The sequence below is a fragment of the Eretmochelys imbricata genome, chromosome 3 (assembly GCF_965152235.1).
Source record: "Eretmochelys imbricata isolate rEreImb1 chromosome 3, rEreImb1.hap1, whole genome shotgun sequence".
Taxonomy (NCBI): Eukaryota; Metazoa; Chordata; order Testudines; family Cheloniidae; genus Eretmochelys; species Eretmochelys imbricata.
The window spans coordinates 157,856,106-157,875,249 of NC_135574.1; the positions used below are offsets into that span (position 1 = coordinate 157,856,106).

General features: G+C 43.2%; 1 protein-coding gene across 1 annotated transcript; it reads right to left on the bottom strand.

The window, feature by feature from the left end:
• Positions 1-9,353: 9,353 nt before the first annotated feature.
• Positions 9,354-13,497, bottom strand: LOC144262239 (left-right determination factor 2-like). Its single transcript, XM_077811920.1, has 4 exons — positions 13,233-13,497; positions 11,948-12,194; positions 10,638-10,877; positions 9,354-9,693 (listed from the first exon to the last, which is right to left on the bottom strand). Exons 1-4 carry the CDS (start codon positions 13,495-13,497, stop codon positions 9,354-9,356), a joined length of 1,092 nt encoding a protein of 363 aa, XP_077668046.1.
• Positions 13,498-19,144: the final 5,647 nt, after the last annotated feature.

The window sequence follows — 19,144 nt, forward strand, 5'->3', positions numbered from 1 at the left end:
TGGCCTGGTGCCAGAATTGGAATGTGTGTGCCATCTATCACCCCTCCGGAGTTAGGGAAGCCAATTTGTGCAAAGCCATTCACAATGTCACGCACGTTGCTCAGAGTCATGGTCTTTCGGAGCAGGACTCCACCTTTCAACTTTCCCACTGCGAACTGGTTAGCAACCTATCGGTAGCGGTCTGGAGTAGCCAGCTTCCACAGTTCAATCGCCATGCGCTTCTCCTACAGCAGGGCAGCTTTCATTCTCATATCCTTGCACTGCAGGGCCAGGGGGAAGCTCATCACACAGTCCCATGAATGTGGCTTTCCTCATCCGAAAGTTCTGCAGCCACTGCTCATCATCCCAGATGTGCATCACGATGTGATCCCACCACTCACTGCTTGCGTCCCGAGCCCAAAAGCAGCGATCCGCTGTGGTCAGCACCTCCGGGAATGCTACAAACAATCTTGTGTCGTAGCTACTACGCGTGGCGAGATCAGTGTTGCACTGCCCTTGCCTTTATAGTTTAAGGAATAACTCCACTGCCACTCATGACGTGTTGGTCAGTGCTAGCAGCATACTGGTCAACTGCTCGGGATCCATTCCTGCCGCCCGAAAGAGGCAGGGCAGAACGCGCAGTACACAAATCGTTGAAAGATGGCGCCAAATGCAGATGGAAGCACAGGGATTGATGGGATGTGAAGAATGAATCACAGGGCATTGGGACTGCACCCAGTATGCCCCGCAACCCCCTCTGCCTTCCCACAGATCTTAGCGGGAAAAGAGAAAGAGGTGCTCTGTGGGATAGCTGCCCAGAGCACACCGCTCCGAATAGCACCGCAAGTGTGAACACGCAGGCAGCTGTCAGTGTGAACACACAAGAGTGGTTTTCCTTCAGTGCTTTCTTGAGTGGCGCTGTAACTGCCGGCGCTGTAACTTTGCAAGTCTAGATGTGCCCTTAGTATCTCATGAGAGCAGTTAAGGCTGATAGGATTATAGAGAGTGAACGCCTTTGTGGAAGCTGGTCCCTACAGGGCACAGCTGAAGCACATTGATCTAGGGTGTGGTAGCATTTGCACAGTTGCTGCCCATCTCTGTCAATCCAGCTCTTTTCACAAGAAAGACGTTCACATCAAATGTAAAATGTCGTATAAAGATAATGTTAAATAGCTCTTTAAAAATATGATAGCGCTGATGGAATCGTGGTGTCCTGAAAACTGCTTACTTCTCCTGGAGTTTTTTTTCTCTCTGTATTTGTCTTGAGTTCTCCTTTCCCAGACCTTCACCTGTTTTTTGTAGAAGCCCGGTGGAACTTCACTGATTGCCACCTTTGTTCAAATGTGGATTGGGCATTTGCCATTCTACTTAGATTACCATTTACGACCACCCTGATAGGCTAAGTGTCAGACACTGTTTGCAGGACTTTGTGAAATGCAATAAATAAATAAAGAGGAGAGAAAATAAGGTCCAACCAACAGATAAGGTTGTGACTTATCATCGTAATGGTAGATTGAGACAGCAAATAACAGAGCAATATAACTTAAAATGGCAGGTTTCAGAGTAGCAGCCATGTTAGTCTGTATTCGCAAAAGAAAAGGAGGACTTGTGGCACCTTAGAGACTAACAAATTTATTTGAGCATAAGCTTTCGTGAGCTACAGCTCACTTCATCGGATGCATTCAGATGAAGTGAGCTGTAGCTCACGAAAGCTTATGCTCAGATAAATTTGTTAGTCTCTAAGGTGCCACAAGTACTCCATAATTTACAATGGTAACAGATCTAAGGATCAAAAGACAGTGAGGGCAATTTAATTAATCAAAAAATCATATCTAATATCTAATGTGGTATGAAAACATCTGTTTTCTGTTTTGTTCTTTAACCAAAATACTGAAATAGTATAATTCAAAGATACAAGTTAAGTAATCTTATCTATTTTGATAAAATCACATACATGCATTAGGAGGAAAAAAATCTTCCTACTACTTAAATGAGGGAACAAGTCATATAACAAATTTCCCTATAGAATCCCATTAGGAATGCCAGCACTGCACATCTAAATGTCATCTTAGAAGTATAGATCAAGAAGCCCGAATCTTATTATGACATTGAAGATTAGGTTTAACTCAAGTACAAGAGTAATGAGTTCTGATGGAAAACCTCATGATAGCCAGCAAGGTCCTGATCCCGCAAACATTTACACATGTGCTTTACATTAAGTAGACTAATTGATTTCAGTGGGACTACTTATGTGCTTAATGTTCAGCATTTGCTGGATTGGGGTTTAGAACAGCACATATCAGTGAAATACAGAAGAATTTTATAACATCTTCCTGTACTTGGGGCTTGATTCTCCTCTGTTACATCAGTTTTACCCCACTGTAACTCCTTAGGGCCAGATGGAGCTGCATCTGTTTTATATCAGCTGCAGCTTTGGCCCCATGATTTTTTAAGTGGAGAGCATCTTTCTAATGTTTGAAAAATTAGGACACAGCTCAAAGTTTAACTGACATTTTATGCTAAATTTGAGGAAAACATTCAGTGAAAACCAACATAAAATGAGTCTGGAACAAGTGATCTAGTAAGTTGGTGAGAAACTTTATATTTGTATAGCTAGATTGTAATGTATCTATTAGTGGGACTCTGTTAAGATGAAAAACTATATTTTTCATATGCCATTGTCTTTTATACTGGTAACTAACATTGGAAGATGTTTAAAAAACTGGGCCCAGATCCTGCAATCTGATCTGTATTAATAGCTACTTATGCCCTCACAGAGCACTGCTGAAATCAATGAAGGTGCACAGATCTGCTTCTATGGATTCAATTGCTGGACCAAGCCCTACTTTCCTTATTGGTATTAATTAGATTTGTTCAATTTCTGCATTTTACTCAATATAGTCAGTTTCCCTTTCCACTTCTAAGGTTCACTATTTCTTTTTCTCATGTACTAACCCAGTGTTCTTGTGCTTTCAACACTGCAAGAGGATGTTACTTTTTAAAAACCCTGTTTTCACTTTTTAAAAAAAATCTTACTTTTTATGGAACCATTTCTGTTTATACTTGGTTTTGTAAGCCCCTCCCTCTGCTCCTTCCTTTCTTATAAGAGAACCTGAATGTTGAGCCTAAACTAAGATGACAGGGTGTAGCTAAAATGTTTTCATGGCTTTCCTCAGAAGGCCCGTTATCACTCAAACAGAAGGAAAAATATGACAGCTCAACAAGCTTTTTATGTGTTACAATTTGTACAGATGTTAAAACAGCAGGCCAGTGCACAAAAGATACCATGCAAAAGGCATTCTGGATGCAAGATGATGCGCTGGGAGATGCTGCTGTGATAATGGCTGGGGGTGAAACAGCCCCCCAGGCAAGGATAAGTTTCTCACCTTATAGTTCACAAACTCCTTCAACCTAGTAGTCTGAAACTCCTCTCCAAAACTCTCTGTTTGCCTCATCCCCTCACCTCAAACAGTCCCTGGTGTCTGTCTCTCTTTCTCACTGTGAAGCATATTGAAGTTACAAATGCAGAATGGAGTTAAAGGAGATTTGAGAAAACATCATGGATGTCAAGAGACTTGGGCTTGTATCATTGTGGTGCTTTCTAGTTTATTATCATGCTTGTGTCCAGTGGTTATAGAAAGGAATGGAAATCACGCCCCATGGGTTGTATTCCCAACTCTTCCCCGACTTACAATTTATAATAATACTGTGTGTGTGTATGTGCGCATGCATGCAAAACCTTTTGTCTGAGGATCTCAAACCACTTTCAGATACTAATGAATGAAGCCCCTACAACAGCGTTGTGAATTGGGGGAGCATTATTACCCCCACAGGGAAACTAAAGCTGCAAGAGGTTAGGTGACTCAAAGGCAGGTTTGTGGCAGGGCCAAGAACAGTACCCACAAGATGGGACTCCTAGTTCTGTGCTTTAGCCACAATCTTTCCCCTCTCTTTAGATGAACACAATATAAATACCGGTTTCAGAGTAACAGCCGTGTTAGTCTGTATTCGCAAAAAGAAAAGGAGGACTTGTGGCACCTTAGAGACTAACCAATTTATTTGAGCATAAGCTTTCGTGAGCTACAGCTCACTTTATCGGATGCATACTGTGGAAAGTGTAGAAGATCTTTTTATACATACAAAGCATGAAAAAATACCTCCCCCCACCCCACTCTCCTGCTGGTAATAGCTTATCTAAAGTGATCACGCTCCTTACAATGTGTATGATAATCAAGTTGGGCCATTTCCAGCACAAATCCAGGTTTTCTCTCCCCCCCTCCCCCTCCCCACACACACACAAACCCACTCTCCTGTTGGTAATAGCTTATCTAAAGTGACCACTCTCCTTACAATGTGTATGATAATCAAGGTGGGCCATTTCCAGCACAAATCCAGGGTTTAACAAGAACGTCTGAGGGGCGGGGGGGTAGGAAAAAACAAGGGGAAATAGGTTACCTTGCATAATGACTTAGCCACTCCCAGTCTCTATTCAAGCCTAAGTTAATTGTATCCAATTTGCAAATGAATTCCAATTCAGCAGTCTCTCGCTGGAGTCTGGATTTGAAGTTTTTTTGTTGTAATATCGCAACTTTCATGACTGTAATCGCGTGACCAGAGAGATTGAAGTGTTCTCTGACTGGTTTGTGAATGTTATAATTCTTGACATCTGATTTGTGTCCATTTATTCTTTTACATAGAGACTGTCCAGTTTGACCAATGTACATGGCAGAGGGGCATTGCTGGCACATGATGGCATATATCACATTGGTAGATGTGCAGGTGAACGAGCCTCTGATAGTGTGGCTGATGTTATTAGGCCCTGTGATGGTGTCCCCTGAATAGATATGTGGGCACAGATGGCAACGGGCTTTGTTGCAAGGGTATACAACCGCATTTGCTCCAACCCCTCAGACAGAGACAAACACCTACAAGATCTCTATCAAGCATTTTTACAACTACACTACCCACCTGTGGAAGTGAAGAAACAGATTGATAGAGCCAGAAGAGTTCCCAGAAGTCACCTACTACAGGACAGGCCTAACAAAGAAAATAACAGAACGCCACAAGCCGTCACCTTCAGCCCCCAACTAAAACCCCTCCAATGCATTATTAAGGATCTACAACCTATCCTGAAGGATGACCCAACACTCTCACAAATCTTGGGAGACAGGCCAGTCCTTGCCTACAGCCAGCCCCTCAACCTGAAGCAAATACTCACCAGCAGCCACATACCACACAACAGAATCACTAACCCAGGAACCTATCCTTGCAACAAAGCCCGTTGCCAACTGTGGGGTGGGGGAAGGTATTTTTTCATGCTTTGTGTGTATAAAAAGATCTTCTACACTTTCCACAGTATGCATCCGATGAAGTGAGCTGTAGCTCACGAAAGCTTATGCTCAAATAAATTGGTTAGTCTCTAAGGTGCCACAAGTACTCCTTTTCTTTTTGCGAATATAAATACCGACACTAGGATTTAGTTAGGGCAATCAGACTTCATTTTCATGCAAGGAACCAATCCCTTCCTTCCTCAGATAGTACTGGATGTGGCTAGTTTGTTGAGAAATTGGCTACTTTACACTTTGTTATGCTGTCTTGCCTTCAGGCTACTCCCTGAAATGGAATATGAAGCTGGGCCTGAATTTTAATGACAACAGAGGCAGACTTCTACATAATCATGGAAAGGAGGTGTCCAGAGACAATGGGGCTTATCTATTTGTCTTCATATAACTCACAGAAAGGTACTGAATGCCACAGATCCCCTCATTGAGGTCTAATGAGTCTGTTTATTTCTTTTCTTTTTCTCTCCCTAAAGTTCCTTTATTTTAATAAAGGGAATTTATGACAGAGAAAGGTGCCAGAACACCAAACTGAGAGCCATCATTTAACTATCGAAAAGATTGAGCATGGACAGTACCAATGCAAGCTTTCCCGTGTCTCAGACTTGACCAGCTCAAAGGTATGAGAAGTGTTTCAGGCCTTAGGCTCTTCACTAAATGAATTAGACCAGGGGTTCTCAAACTGGGGGTCGGGACCCCTCAGGGGGTCGCAAGGTTATTATATGGGGGGTTGCGAGTTGTCAGCCTCCACCCCAAACCCCACTTTGCCTCCAGCATTTATAATGGTGTTAAATATATAAAAAGATGTTTTTAATTTATAAGGTGGGGTTGCAGTCAGAGGCTTGCTATATGAAAGGGGTCACCAGCACAAAAGTTTGAGAACCACAGAGTTAGAGAGACCAAAGACAAAGGCTCAGGGGTGGGGCCAGGGCCAGTGCCCTGTTGTGGGGCTGGCCAGGCTCGGGGGCGGGGCCAGAGCTGGTACCTGGCTGGGGGGGCTGGGTAGTCTCGGAGGAGGGACCAGGGTGGGCACCTAATTGGGAGGGCTGCCAGGCTTGGGGGCAGGACCAGGGCTAGCACCGTGCTGGGGGGCTGGCCAGTCTCGGGCATGGGGCCAGCGCCATAGTGGGGAGTGGCCAGGCTCGGGGTGGGTCAAGGGCTGGCATCTTGCTTGGGGGCCAGCCTAGCTCGTAGGCAGGGCCAGCACCGGCGCCTTGTTGGGGATTGGCCTGGCTTAGAGGTGGAGCCAGGGCTGGTGTCTTGTTGGGGGACTGGCCACGCTTGGGGGTGGGGCTATGGTTGGCACTATGGTCGGGGGGTGGCCAGGGATGGCGGCGGCTCCACGACAGGCACCTTGCTTGTGGGCCAGCCAGAATCGGGACAGGTGCCTTGCTGGGGGGCTGGCCAGGCTTGGAGGCAGAGCCAGGGCCAGTGCCTTGTTGGGGGGCCAGCCAGGCTCGAGGGCAGGACCATGGCCAGCGCCACGTTGGGGGGGTGGCCAGGCTAGGGGGCAGGGCCAGGGCTGGCACCTTGCTATGGGTCCAGCCAGGCTCAGGGGCGGGTCCAGGACCAGTACCAGTGCCGTACTGGGGGCCAGGGCCGGTGTCTTGCTGGGGGGCTGGCAAGGCTCGGGAGTGGAAGCAGGGCCGACGCCATGGTGCGGGGGTTGGCCAGGCTCGGGGGTGGAGCCAATGTTAGTGCCATGCTGCAGGGCCAGCCAGCCTCGCAGGTGGGGCTGGGTCAGGGCCGGCTCATGTGCCCTCTACTGCCCCTAGTGTCCGCCCCTGCCCACTCCCTTCCCTCTGCTGCCCCTAGTAGCCATTAGGCAGCATAGCCGCCCCTCCAAGCCCTTTGTTGCCCCTAGTGACTGTTAGGCAGTATGGCTGCCCCTCTCTCTGCTGCCCCTGGTGCCCTTCCGGCAACATAGCTTCCCCTGCCTGCTCCCTGCCCTCTGTTGCCCCTAGTGGCCGTTAGGCAGCTTAGCTGTCCTTGCCCACTCCTTGCCCTCTGCTGCCCCTATGATGGGATCCCTGGGGTGCAGCCTGGGACCTTGGGACCACTGTGCCCCCTAAACTCTCTCCAGCCTGGGCTGTCTCTCACATTGCCTTGCTAGTGACCAGCAGCAAACCCCTCCAAGTGCTATGATCACTCAACACAACCACATGTGGAGCCCCACACCCAGCTATATTGCATGAATGCTCCGAGAGCCACGCATGAATCACACAGGGAGGCACCAACCAGAACCCACCAGATCCCAGCACTGTACTCAGAAATATACCATCTTGCACTGCTCAAGACAAGCAATACAGATTTATTAATTGGTTCACCACTTCATCAATGAAAAGTGGATATACACCAGCCTTTGCAAACCTGAGCAGTTTTGCCACACACTTCATACAAACTCACTGGTAAAGATAAACAGTTAAACAACTGGTTTCAGAGTAACAGCCGTGTTAGTCTGTATTCGCAAAAAGAAAATTCGCTGTAGCTCACGAAAGCTTATGCTCAAATAAATTGGTTAGTCTCTAAGGTGCCACAAGTCTTCCTTTTCTTCTTAGTTAAACAACTGTATCTCAATTAATCTTCAGATTCAACAGCCTTAACCATGAATGGGGCAGTTCACACCTTTCAGAGTTGTTATTTCAGGCTTATTGGCTGCAGGGGCAGCGTTAGCAATGCATCTGATCATGTTCAGAAGATTTTGCCTTTCACAAGGATTTAAAGCTGCTCTTTTAAAAGAAAAAAAAAGCTTAAATTCTGCAGAAACTGATGGAGTCAGGAGAGAAGCACTTGTACTGTGTGTTGCCACTTAATGGCTCAACCCAACCAGTCTTCACAGAAAGATAGTCATATAAAAGATAGACATATAAAAAGTCATCATATATAAACATAGGTCCAGATTCTGATCTCATTCAGATTGAGGTCAATCTGGAATAATTCCATTAAATTCAATGGAGTTACTCCAGATTTGTAACTGAAAGCAGAATCTGGCTCATACAGAAATATATAGGATATATGAATATTCATTTACCAGATGTACATTTTGTCTGGTCATTACAGGTATATCTTACATGAATGTGGATTTATCAGTTCAGATTTGTCAGTAATCTTTCCCACAATAAAGCACCCTCCTAGCTAGTAATAGTTACCAACAAAAGACATCAACATTTTAATTTTATACTTTTATTGTTTTCCTAGTGTTTCAAAATATACAAGACTGAAGGGAAAAAAAATCTACTCTGGAATGATTGTGGCATACAACTTGAAAAAATAAGGGCCTGATCCTGCAAACCCTTACTCATCATGTGAGCAGTCTTTACCCCTCAGCATTCCCATTGACTTCAGGATTGAAGGATCAGACCCTAAAGTTATGGCACAAAGATGAGAAATAGACAGCTTTGAGTTGTAAAGTATTTACATTTAAGTGCTTTTGGTCTGTGATTCGTGGTAAGTATGTTTTTATGGTCAGGACTGACACACAGACAACATTACCGGGCATGAGATTTCAACACATGGTTAAGAATGATTGGTTCAACAGTTCTTCAGCTGGAAATCATCACTGCTATTTCTGCTTTCCCCTGCAGGCATTCGCTATGAGTCTGGTTCTGAAGTCAATGGTGTTACACCAGTGTAAGGAGAGAGCCAGGCTTCATATTTATCAAGTACATAGGGCAGCAAAATACGTGTGTATATATACGGACTGTCTTTATTGGTCATTTCTGCATGAGCGGTGGGCATCACACTGGGTGCAATGGCCAGAGTCACGCTGCTAGCAGAGGACACAGGCAGCACAATTCCTCAGCGGGGCAAATGCAGTTCCAAGTGACTGTCAAACCCTTTTACAGGGTGCAATATGCAAAGTCCTTTGCACCAGCCCCCACAACCAGCTGGCATGAAGGGGTAGGGAGGGGAGCTGAGCCATGTCTACGACCCCTTTTGCAGCATCTAGGGTTGATGGCAAAGGGAGGAATGGGCTCCTGAAGGTCCCCTCCCCTGGCTGAAGAGCAGCCAAGCCCTGCGCCATATGCCTTTATTCTACACCACTGCTATGTTGTCCATAACGCAGCCACATTTTTCTACAATCATGTTAGGAAATTCAGCCACTTCAATTTCCGTGTAGTTTCCCTTCTTGACGAGGTACATCATGGGAAGTGGGGAGCTCTCCACCACGGCACAGGTTCTTTCTCCATAGCCAAAGTGGCGCAAGAGGCTCTTGGCCTGCACACAGCCCCCCATGCAGATGTAGGCCTGGTACCCCGCAGGCTCAATAATCCAGTACTGAGTCCAGGTCAGCTCTCGGAAGTTGATGTAGTGTTCCTGCCGGCAGCAGATGGGTTTCTTCGTCACGCTTTCCTCCTTGCAGTCTCCGGGCCCCCTATCGAAAAGCAAAGCCAAGAAATAATGTCTCTGTGACTGAAAATCAGGACTCATGTTGAAAGATTCGGCGGGGGGAGGGGCAGTCCTTATCATTAACATCAGAGAAGGGCCTGAGGTGCAAAGCTTGGCTCTGGATTAGCACCCTGCCTGCCCCCAGAATTCAGGGATGTTTAGATCCAAGGTGATGGTTCAGGCCCATTCTTAGTTCAAGTATTTAAGTATGGAAATGAGCTCAGTAAATCTGAGGAGAGGAGAGGCTTTAAAGTAAAGAAACTTCCTAGCTATTCCATTTGCAGTTATTTCTTTCTAACTGGGAAAGCTGCGTCCTTTGGGCCTGAGTCTCCATTGCTATGCACCTTGTGCAGTCCTTTACACTGTGCAAAGTGTAAAATGCTATCGTATCAGAACAGGAGAGTTTTACCAACTCTTGAACTTACTTTGCCTCTGTGTAAATGACTCAAGGTAGTGGAGAATCAGTCCTTCTGTTCTCTGGCTCTAAAAATTCAATACTATCCCAGCCCAGATATGTTTGTCTCCTCTACTATGTCTATGTTTCCATGATCTGAATGATTATTTGTAAAATATATTACAACTAGAGACCCTAATCAAAACCCTTTGGGATAGTTTGGATCTAGATCTGAACTTCACAGCTGGTTCCTAGCTCTAGAATGGGCCTAACTAAAACCCCATGTCCAAATAGTCCAAATTTTAGGGAAGTTTGGAACCAGATCTTTATCCAAACTTTGCGGCTCATTTCATTTCTAATTTTGACACATTATTTACCTCAGTATGCAACTTTAAGACCTCCTTGCATTTTCACCTACCCACTCTAGGAATTTTGCAACTAAATCATGCCTTTCTAAGCCTGGCCTGAAATGTTATCTTCAGTATGAATTAGCAACCAAATACCAAAGACAGCATAGCCTTGGATTTGACACATACCCATATTCTTCTAGGTTGAGGGTATAAAGCACCAACTCGGGTTTGCCCAGGGCTTTATCCAAAGGATCCTGAGAGGTAAATCGCACGACTTTGGCCATTTCTGAGGCATAGCTACCTAGCCTTTCTCCTTCAATCCAAATCTCCAGGAGCATTGGTCCCTGCTTCTTGGCTTTTAGCCAGTAATGTACAGCCTGGGTCACATCAAAATTCCTCCAACCAGATTCCATTATTGGAACCAACCTGTATGACAAGGTGGAGACAAAGAAAGAGTCCATTTCAGAGAATTGAAGGCATAGGACTGGCAACTCATAGCTGTCTTCAGCCAGATAATGCCTGGTAAAACTCTGTTTACAACAACAGTATTACACCAGAGATTAATTTAGTCCCTCTAGTTTGCCATGTGCCCTGACTGTACAATAATTCTTAATGGATAGCTATTATTAAACTTTAATAAAAAATAATAATACTTATTTTTAAGAGAGATACAGATATACTCACATAGCAAATGTTGAGGTACTAACTAAAGAACTACTATATCCATTCACATCAAAGAATTTCTTAGGATTTGACAGAGTTTTGACAATACAGGACCGTATTCAGCCTTGGCATAAACAAGTGAAAGCCCTTTAAAAACAATGTCATTTACATCTGTTTTTGCCAGATATGAATTGGGTCTATAAAGTTCTATGCAGAAATGAGGTTTATAGCTTTTGTGTCTGATCTTGCCCTCACTGAAGTCAACTGCAAAGCTTTCATAGACTTCAGTGGTGCAGAATCACAGCCCCTGTATGGAATTTGCATAGTCAATGACCAATGAAAGAAATCTTCAGAAGAAGAAAAGCCAGCAATCCATCAGTGTTTTCAAAATAGGAAACAGAGAGAGAGAGAGAGAGATGTGAATGAGACAGAAGTCTATGCCAGAGCAAGAGACTAGAACTAATTATTAAGATTGCAATTTTTTAACTGTATTATAATGTATAGCTTTCAGACAAAGTACAGAAATACAGTCACTTCAAGATGAATATTGCAATCTTTGTAAGAAATAAAGATGCCCTTGCTCTTACAAACTCATTATGGAAATAAAAGAGGATACAAAACCAGAGCCTGCAGTTTTACTTAGGTAGGAATTGTACCAGAGCAAGGGCTGTGGGCCTGATTCTGATCTCACATCAGTTGTTTACAGGTGTAGCTCCACTGGGTTCATTGGAGTTTCTCCTGATTTAGGCAAGTGTAGCTGACATCAGAATCAGGCCCAGTAAAACGAAGTCCCTAAAATGCAGCTATAACCACATTAAAGGATAATTTCTTACCTGGAATCAATCAGGGAAGTCCTGTTGGTGCCATCAGCTTGGATCTGCACCCAGTACACACTGACTCTGGCATTAGTGACTGGCCGGTGAGATTGCTTGGTTGTAGGCATGTTCGTTCTGTTCAGGGGCTTTTTGAAAAGTTTTAGTTCAGCCATCGTCACTTCACTGTTTTCAGGTATTCTCCCTTCCATGTCGAAGACCAGATTCTGGCGTGTGGTATCAGAATAGAGAACTTCTCCTGCAATATCTGTGTACATTGGGAACAACAAGGAGAGCCTGGCTCAGCATCATTTCCATCCCACACAAGCAAAGCCCTAACACTTCCCTTTCATTCCTAATTACCACAACACACTCATCTCATACTCCAAAGAGCAGGCCACTTAGTCCCTACACAGGTACTAAACACATCTTTTCTAATGCACATTTGAATCAATGCCTTGTAAATGCCCTCATCATCTCCCTCTGCATGGCTCTCTGTAACCTGGTGGATAATGGGAAGGAATAAGTATTTTATTTCCCGCAGAACCCAAAACCACCAATGGCTGGGCATTTATTTATTTTACAGATCTCTGTATGAAAACAGGCTGTTGGACTGTTTTAAACAGACAACTGGCCTTTGCTAACTGCCCTGGAAAACAATGTAAATCTTTGGAATGCTGAGCGTGCTGAGATTTTGGGTACAAATAACACTAATATCTCATGTAAGGCTAATCAGAACTTTCCTATTGGAATTTTTTCTGACTGAAAATTGAGTTTTGGCAAAACAAAATTTTGCATGGAAAGTACCTGCTTTCCTCACAACGTTTTGATTTTTTTGTCAAAAAACTGAAAACTGACATTTTTGCAGTTTTTAGCTAGAAACCGGTGGGGGGGGAGGGGAGGAGAGGAGGTTTGATTTAAAAAGATTTTTTAAATTTTTGTCAAAATTTTCTATAGCAGTAAACCCACTTTTCAACCAGCTCCAATATCAGTTGTAATGACCATGCAAACCTCCATGTTATGCTTTAGTCTTTAAACCACCATTACTTTATGTACATCTATTTTATCCACATAATAATAAATAGAGAAGGGTCCTAGTAACGTTCAGCTCCAGAAACAGATCCAAATTGAAATGCCCCCAAGTTTGCAAGTTGGCACTAAGGTTTTTGTTCAGCCCATTATATATTTAGAATCCAGAAAGTCAGGAATCCAGAAAGCATATCTGGATCTGAATTTCCCCCAAATTCAGTGGGTGTTTGGATCTGGGGTTTTGCTAAACTAATTGTAATAATACTAGCATTGTTACCTGCATTGCCCGGGATTCCTCTCAGGATGCCAGCCAAACTTGGCAAGGCTCTTCTCTTCACTCTGTGGCGCCTCAACATAGAGATGTATTTGTTCCTTATGTGATCTGGGATAACTAGATTCACTAGATCTCTCTTCTGAAGTTTTGGAACCTCAGAGAGCCCCAGTTTCTCCAGCAAAGCCTCCTTGAGCTTTTTCTGGGTTAATCCACTGGCAGTGGCGGCTAGGCAGACTACACAGACCATCCAGCCAAGCCTCACACTCATCCTCTGTCAGTCACCAAACAGCTTATCAGAATGGATGAACTGATCACTCTCCCTGGAGGCTGGTCTTGGCAGAGATGCCTCTTCAAGCTCCCAAGCTGCCTGAATGGGAAAGAGACCTAATGTGCTGGATTTTTATAGCAAGTCCGGTCCCACTGGAACAACAAATTCCACAAGTGGAGGTGAAGCGGAGGACTTGAAAGGGATACTCTCACATTGGAAGTAACAAGACATATTAACACCTTCATGTGCTGTGAAGTAAATATAAGAAATATTTAGGATAGTCTCCAGTTATTTTAGATTGGAAGAGGGTTTCCATTCTTTTTAGCTCCCTTTTCACTTTTGCCCTCCAAAGCTCTTAATGGCCTGAAATGTCTCATGCTCAGTCTGGGTCAAAAGGAACATTTCTGCAGAGTATGAAATTATCATTTATGTACACCACCACAGTACAACTCCCCAGAAGACACAGTTCCTACCATAAGGAGCTCACAACTACAGTTGGGCCCAGAATATCTTTAAGAAGCATAATTCATCAGTGAGACAGGTGAAAGTTCAGTCTCAAAACGATACAGATATTAAGAATATTTAATTCTAAATCATAAGGTCTTTGGGGAACGGACTGCTTTTGTCTTTGTGAACTGTGCCTAAGCCCATTCTCGGTGGTAAAGAATCACAAATCCTACCATTTTGATGGCTTTTTGCGATTTATATTTCCATGTACACAACTATTTTGTGTCATAACCAGATCCATGTTTGAACAGCTCCTGCTTGAGAAAATGTTAATATGACAGTTTCTGCATGCCTTGTAAACCAAGCAAGATATTTCTGAATTAGAGAACTCTGAAAATGTACTGTTTCTACATTTTAGAAAAGTGTCCTCAATTTTATCTCTTGTCAATTTAAACATAGCTTGTGTTTTAAAAAAGGCTGCATTATACAAACATAGGTTATCTTTTGGCAACTGTCAGAAACCAAACTCTGCTTTTGGGGAATACTGTCTGCCCAACAGTCCCCCTCATCCATCGCATTGCTTCAGCAATATCAATTCTCACAGCAGATGGCTGTCAGTGAGAAATAAAGCTAACCTGGTAAACCAGGTTGTTGTTTTTTAAGTTACCTTTTCAACTTTGAAACGTCTACATCATTTGCTTCCCTGGAGTTTGCACGCAAAACAACTGGAAGTCTAATTCCTCACAACAAGCCCCACGAGGAGGGAATTGAAAAATAGCATCTTGATCAATGAAATGTTAGAGCAACTTGACATTTTTTGTGAGTTCTAAAGTTTCATCCTTTCCAGACAGGGAGGTCACATGACATTGACATTTCTTCTAATTGTAGATGGGCCTGAAGTTGAACCCACCTTCAGATGTCACCAGCCTCCACTGTTTTTGCTTGTTTCTACAGCGATAAGGCCAACTTGAAAAAATGTAACCCAACCCCTTGATTGGGGGGGAGGGGAGGCTCTCTGAATAGGGCCTGGTTTGAGGACCCAACTGCTGAGGTTCTGTCAAACCAAAATAAAACCACTCTCTTTTGGCCCATCTATAGTTTACATAAACCTGAGCATCATATAGTCTACTGCTGTAAGAGGGTGAAGGAAGCGAATAGAATCTTTTGAAAAAAGTTATTTTACTAACTAAAGGTTAAGGTTTGTAAAGGTTACTTTACTTTAGTAACTGTCCAAATTGTCTCCAAAGGCTTTTCATAAGCAGCTCTCTTTATAGATTTACATTCTCCATTATCTTGTAATGGATAGGATAACCCATAACATTCAGATCTATGGCCAGATTCCCAAATCAAAATTTGGGGATGTTTAGATTCTATTTATGAAGTATGATATTATACTCTAATTAATTAGTTTATTTAAGCACCATCAGTGTGCTCAGTGGTTTACAAAATATAGATTAAGACAATACTGATCCTCCTGACTTCAGTGGGATTACTTACATGAATTATGTTGCAAGTGTAAGTGTAAGGTGTGTTTGTAGGAATTGGGCTCCTTCCTGCATTCCTTCTGGCATTCCACACTACATCACAATTTAAATGCAACGCTGTTTTGTACACTGGTACATCGGGATGCAACCTTTTGAATTACATCAGTGGTTCTCAAGCAGCGGTATGTGTACCCTTGGGGGTATGCAGAGGTCTTCCAGGGGGGTACAACAACTCATCTAGCTATTTGTCTAGTTTAACAGGCTACATAAAAAGCACTAGCAAAGTCAGTACAAACTACAATTTCATACAGACAATGACTTGTTTATACTACTATATATATTATACACTGAAACGTAAGGGAAATATTTATATTTCAATTGATTTATTTTATAATAATATGGTCAAAATGAGAAAGGAAGCAATGTTTCAGTAATAGTGTGCTGTGACACTTTTGTATTTTTATGTCTGACTTTGTAAGCAAGTTGTTTTTAAGTGAGGTGAAACTTGGCGGTACGCAAGACAAATCAGACTCTTGAAAGGGGTACAGTAGTCTGGAAAAGCTGAGAGCCACCGAGTTACATAATGGTAGCATGGGCAGATATAGCATTGGCAATGAGTTGCATTGGAATGAAAGACAGTGGCAAGACTGTAGCTGACAAAATCTTCCCTAAGACACAGATTTCCCAACAAATTGTTTCCAGTGACGAACTCATAACCTTGAATTTGGAGAAGTTTGGAGAGTGAGAAGAGTCACCAGTTGTAAAATAGTTATAGTTCATGCATTCTGATTTTTCTTTGAACCAGACAGGGGGCCTGATCCTGGAACCTTATCAACCCACACAGTCCTTATTCATGTCAGTAGTCACTAGTAAGAGCTATTCAAAAAAGTACTATTATGGAAAGTGAAAGCTACTGAGTAGATCTTTCAGCAGCAAAAATCTTCTCATCAGAAAGTGATTTCTCTCATGGCTGATGTCCAGCCTATTAGGTTGAAGACTCTTCATTGTCAAATGTGTATTGGAAGCAGATTTATAGGCTCAACATGTAAAATAAAATTATTGAGCAAACACAGTTGAAGCTCAGCTTTAAAAAAAAGGATGTGGATTGCAGGCTTTTCACGGGATAGTGATTATCTGCTCCAATTGCAGGATTTGCCATTCTCTCTTTGTCATGCAAACAAGAAAAGTCAGGAATTTTATAATAGCTCTTTCTGTGCAATGTGTATTGGAACCTACATGGTGCAGTTAAAATGTCAGACAGGGGATTTAAGGTGGCTGCGAGGAATGAAATATGAGGGACTGACAGTTTCAATACAAGTCAACAGTTGGTGGGAGGGAGGTCAATAAATGCAAGATTTTAGTTTCATTCCAAAGCAGCTCTCAGACATGGCTGCTTTGTTGGCTGGGCATATCTGCACAATGTTTACAAGCCTTTTGGTAAATAAATCTAATGGGCTAAAAGAGAAAGTGTGAAAGACTTAGACTTAATTGTACAGATTTAACCTAAGCAACATGGACATTTCAAACAGATTTGTTGTGCCCAGCAGGAAAGTGTATTTGCTGAGTGTGGGTGAAGATTTGTGTCCTTATTTTTTTGAGATTTATATTTCCATGTACACAACTATTTTGTGTCATAACCAGACCCATGTTTGAACAGCTCCTGCTTGAGAAAATGTTACTATGACAGTTTCTGCATGTTAGGAAAAACGCCAAGTGTGGTTTGTGCATCATTAGTGTTGTACAGAGGTGGGCCCAGGCTGCAGTTGTGCAGCATGATATCTGGATATGGTGTTTGGGTCTATGGATCTCGAGCTGTGATATTCAGGCCCATATACAAACTTCCCCACATTTCAGAAGTGCTCAGTTTGGGGCTTCAGGTTTGATCCCCATCTCTAATATTTTCTTATTCTTCTCTGTTTAATTTAAAGCAAATTGAGTGTTACACATTTTTCAAGTAAACCCACAGAATATAATGTTCAGGGTAAGTGCTGGGCCTACATCTTTGAAAACTGACAACCTCTTTTTATCCACAGAACAGGTACAGTACATGTAGCAGCTGTGTAAACTGCCCCCTTCCCCTCATCTCATCAATGGATCTCATCCCTGACCTGTGGGGGGAAGATAGGGCAATTCACTATTTTATCCCTAATTTTTAGTCAAGATAGCCCCTCACATTCTGACTCAGAGTTGCATTTGCATTCAGTCTTTGGCCTGTCTCTTGTGACTGCCAGTTAGTATTAGTTCTGGGAATGCTGTCTATGATGCTTTTCCACTAAGAAAAAGTACCATGCAAGTCAATGGGAATTTGGACATTTAATTCAATGGGCCCAGGATCGGCTCCTAAGAACTGAAGGAAAACGATCAAGCTTATTTCACAAAGACCACCTAACAGAAACTTTTGGTCATTATGGATCTGGGCCAAATTAAAAATGGTGACCAAGAAAAGAAAATCTCCATATCCTTTGCTATGGTTTTGCAAACCCTCTCCTTGGGACAGGAACCTGGGTCCCACTGTCAAATCCAGTTCTTCAACATGGCAGTGTAAAGCTCTAGGTTACTGGTTCCTAAGTTTTTTCCATTGAGGTTCTTCCTTTGAGAAATTCCCTCACTGCTAAGGATGAGTAAGCAGGAGGACACAGGGTCACTATCACACTTGTTTGCCACTTTAGCCCCGAGTACCCTCCTGTAACAGCACCCTCCAGTCTAGACTATGTTCCAAAAACTACCACACACCTTTCATTAAAACGACACTTAGCCCATTTCAAGATATTGCAAAGAAATCTTTACTTGGTGGTGGCCTTCCCTCCATAGCTTATTTGTAAGCAACTGCTCTTTCATTCAGATATGAATAACTTGCTGGTGAAAAGTGACAAACTAGCAGCCCTCAAGACTTCTATATGTCCATGGGACAGGTAAAGCTTGTTAGTAGCAGTGTGAGCCTCCCCAGTGTGCTTCAACCCTGCCCTGGAAGGATTCATTCTAGACTTGAGAGAAGCATTCATCAGTCTCCATGGTCCACCCAGACCTTTACCTGTCTGCTGTGACGGCCAGAAAGGGAGCCAATTTTGGTGTCAGGTTTTGTGACATAGACACTTGTCTGCTAGCAACTGGATCAAAATCACCCAAATCATTTATTCTAGGCCACCAAAGAGCCATTAGAGAATAATAGCCTTTACTTACTATCAGCCTGGGCTGGATTGGACCCAGCAATCTACATCAGAGAAAGTCTTGTAGCCCAGGCCAGTCTCATAACCCATCAAGTCCTCCTTATAGACGAAACACCACATTCAGTCAGTGAAGCCCCTGAAATCAATGGAAGTTGTGCTCACTTATGCCAGAGACCAGGGTTGCATCTGTCCCACAAAGTAAAAAAAAAATGTATATTTAACTAATGTAACAAGAGCCACATTTCAGTGTAACAAAGGCTCTACAACTCATCTGACCTTGAACTCCAGGATATCATAAGCACTACCATGATGAAGGCAGTCACCCTTTAACTGTGCAGTCCAGATTACTCTGACATTCAGACTCTCTGAATTCACTGCTTCTATACTCAAAAGAGTTCTGCTTTTCCTTATGGACTTTCTCCAGACAAATAACTCAGACAAGAGGTTAACTGTTATGGTTGGAATGGACAGAAATGTTTGGCCTCTTAATGTGCCACACAGATCAGGTGATGGCAGCCAGGTCAGATGGCTTTCTCACATTATTTGTGT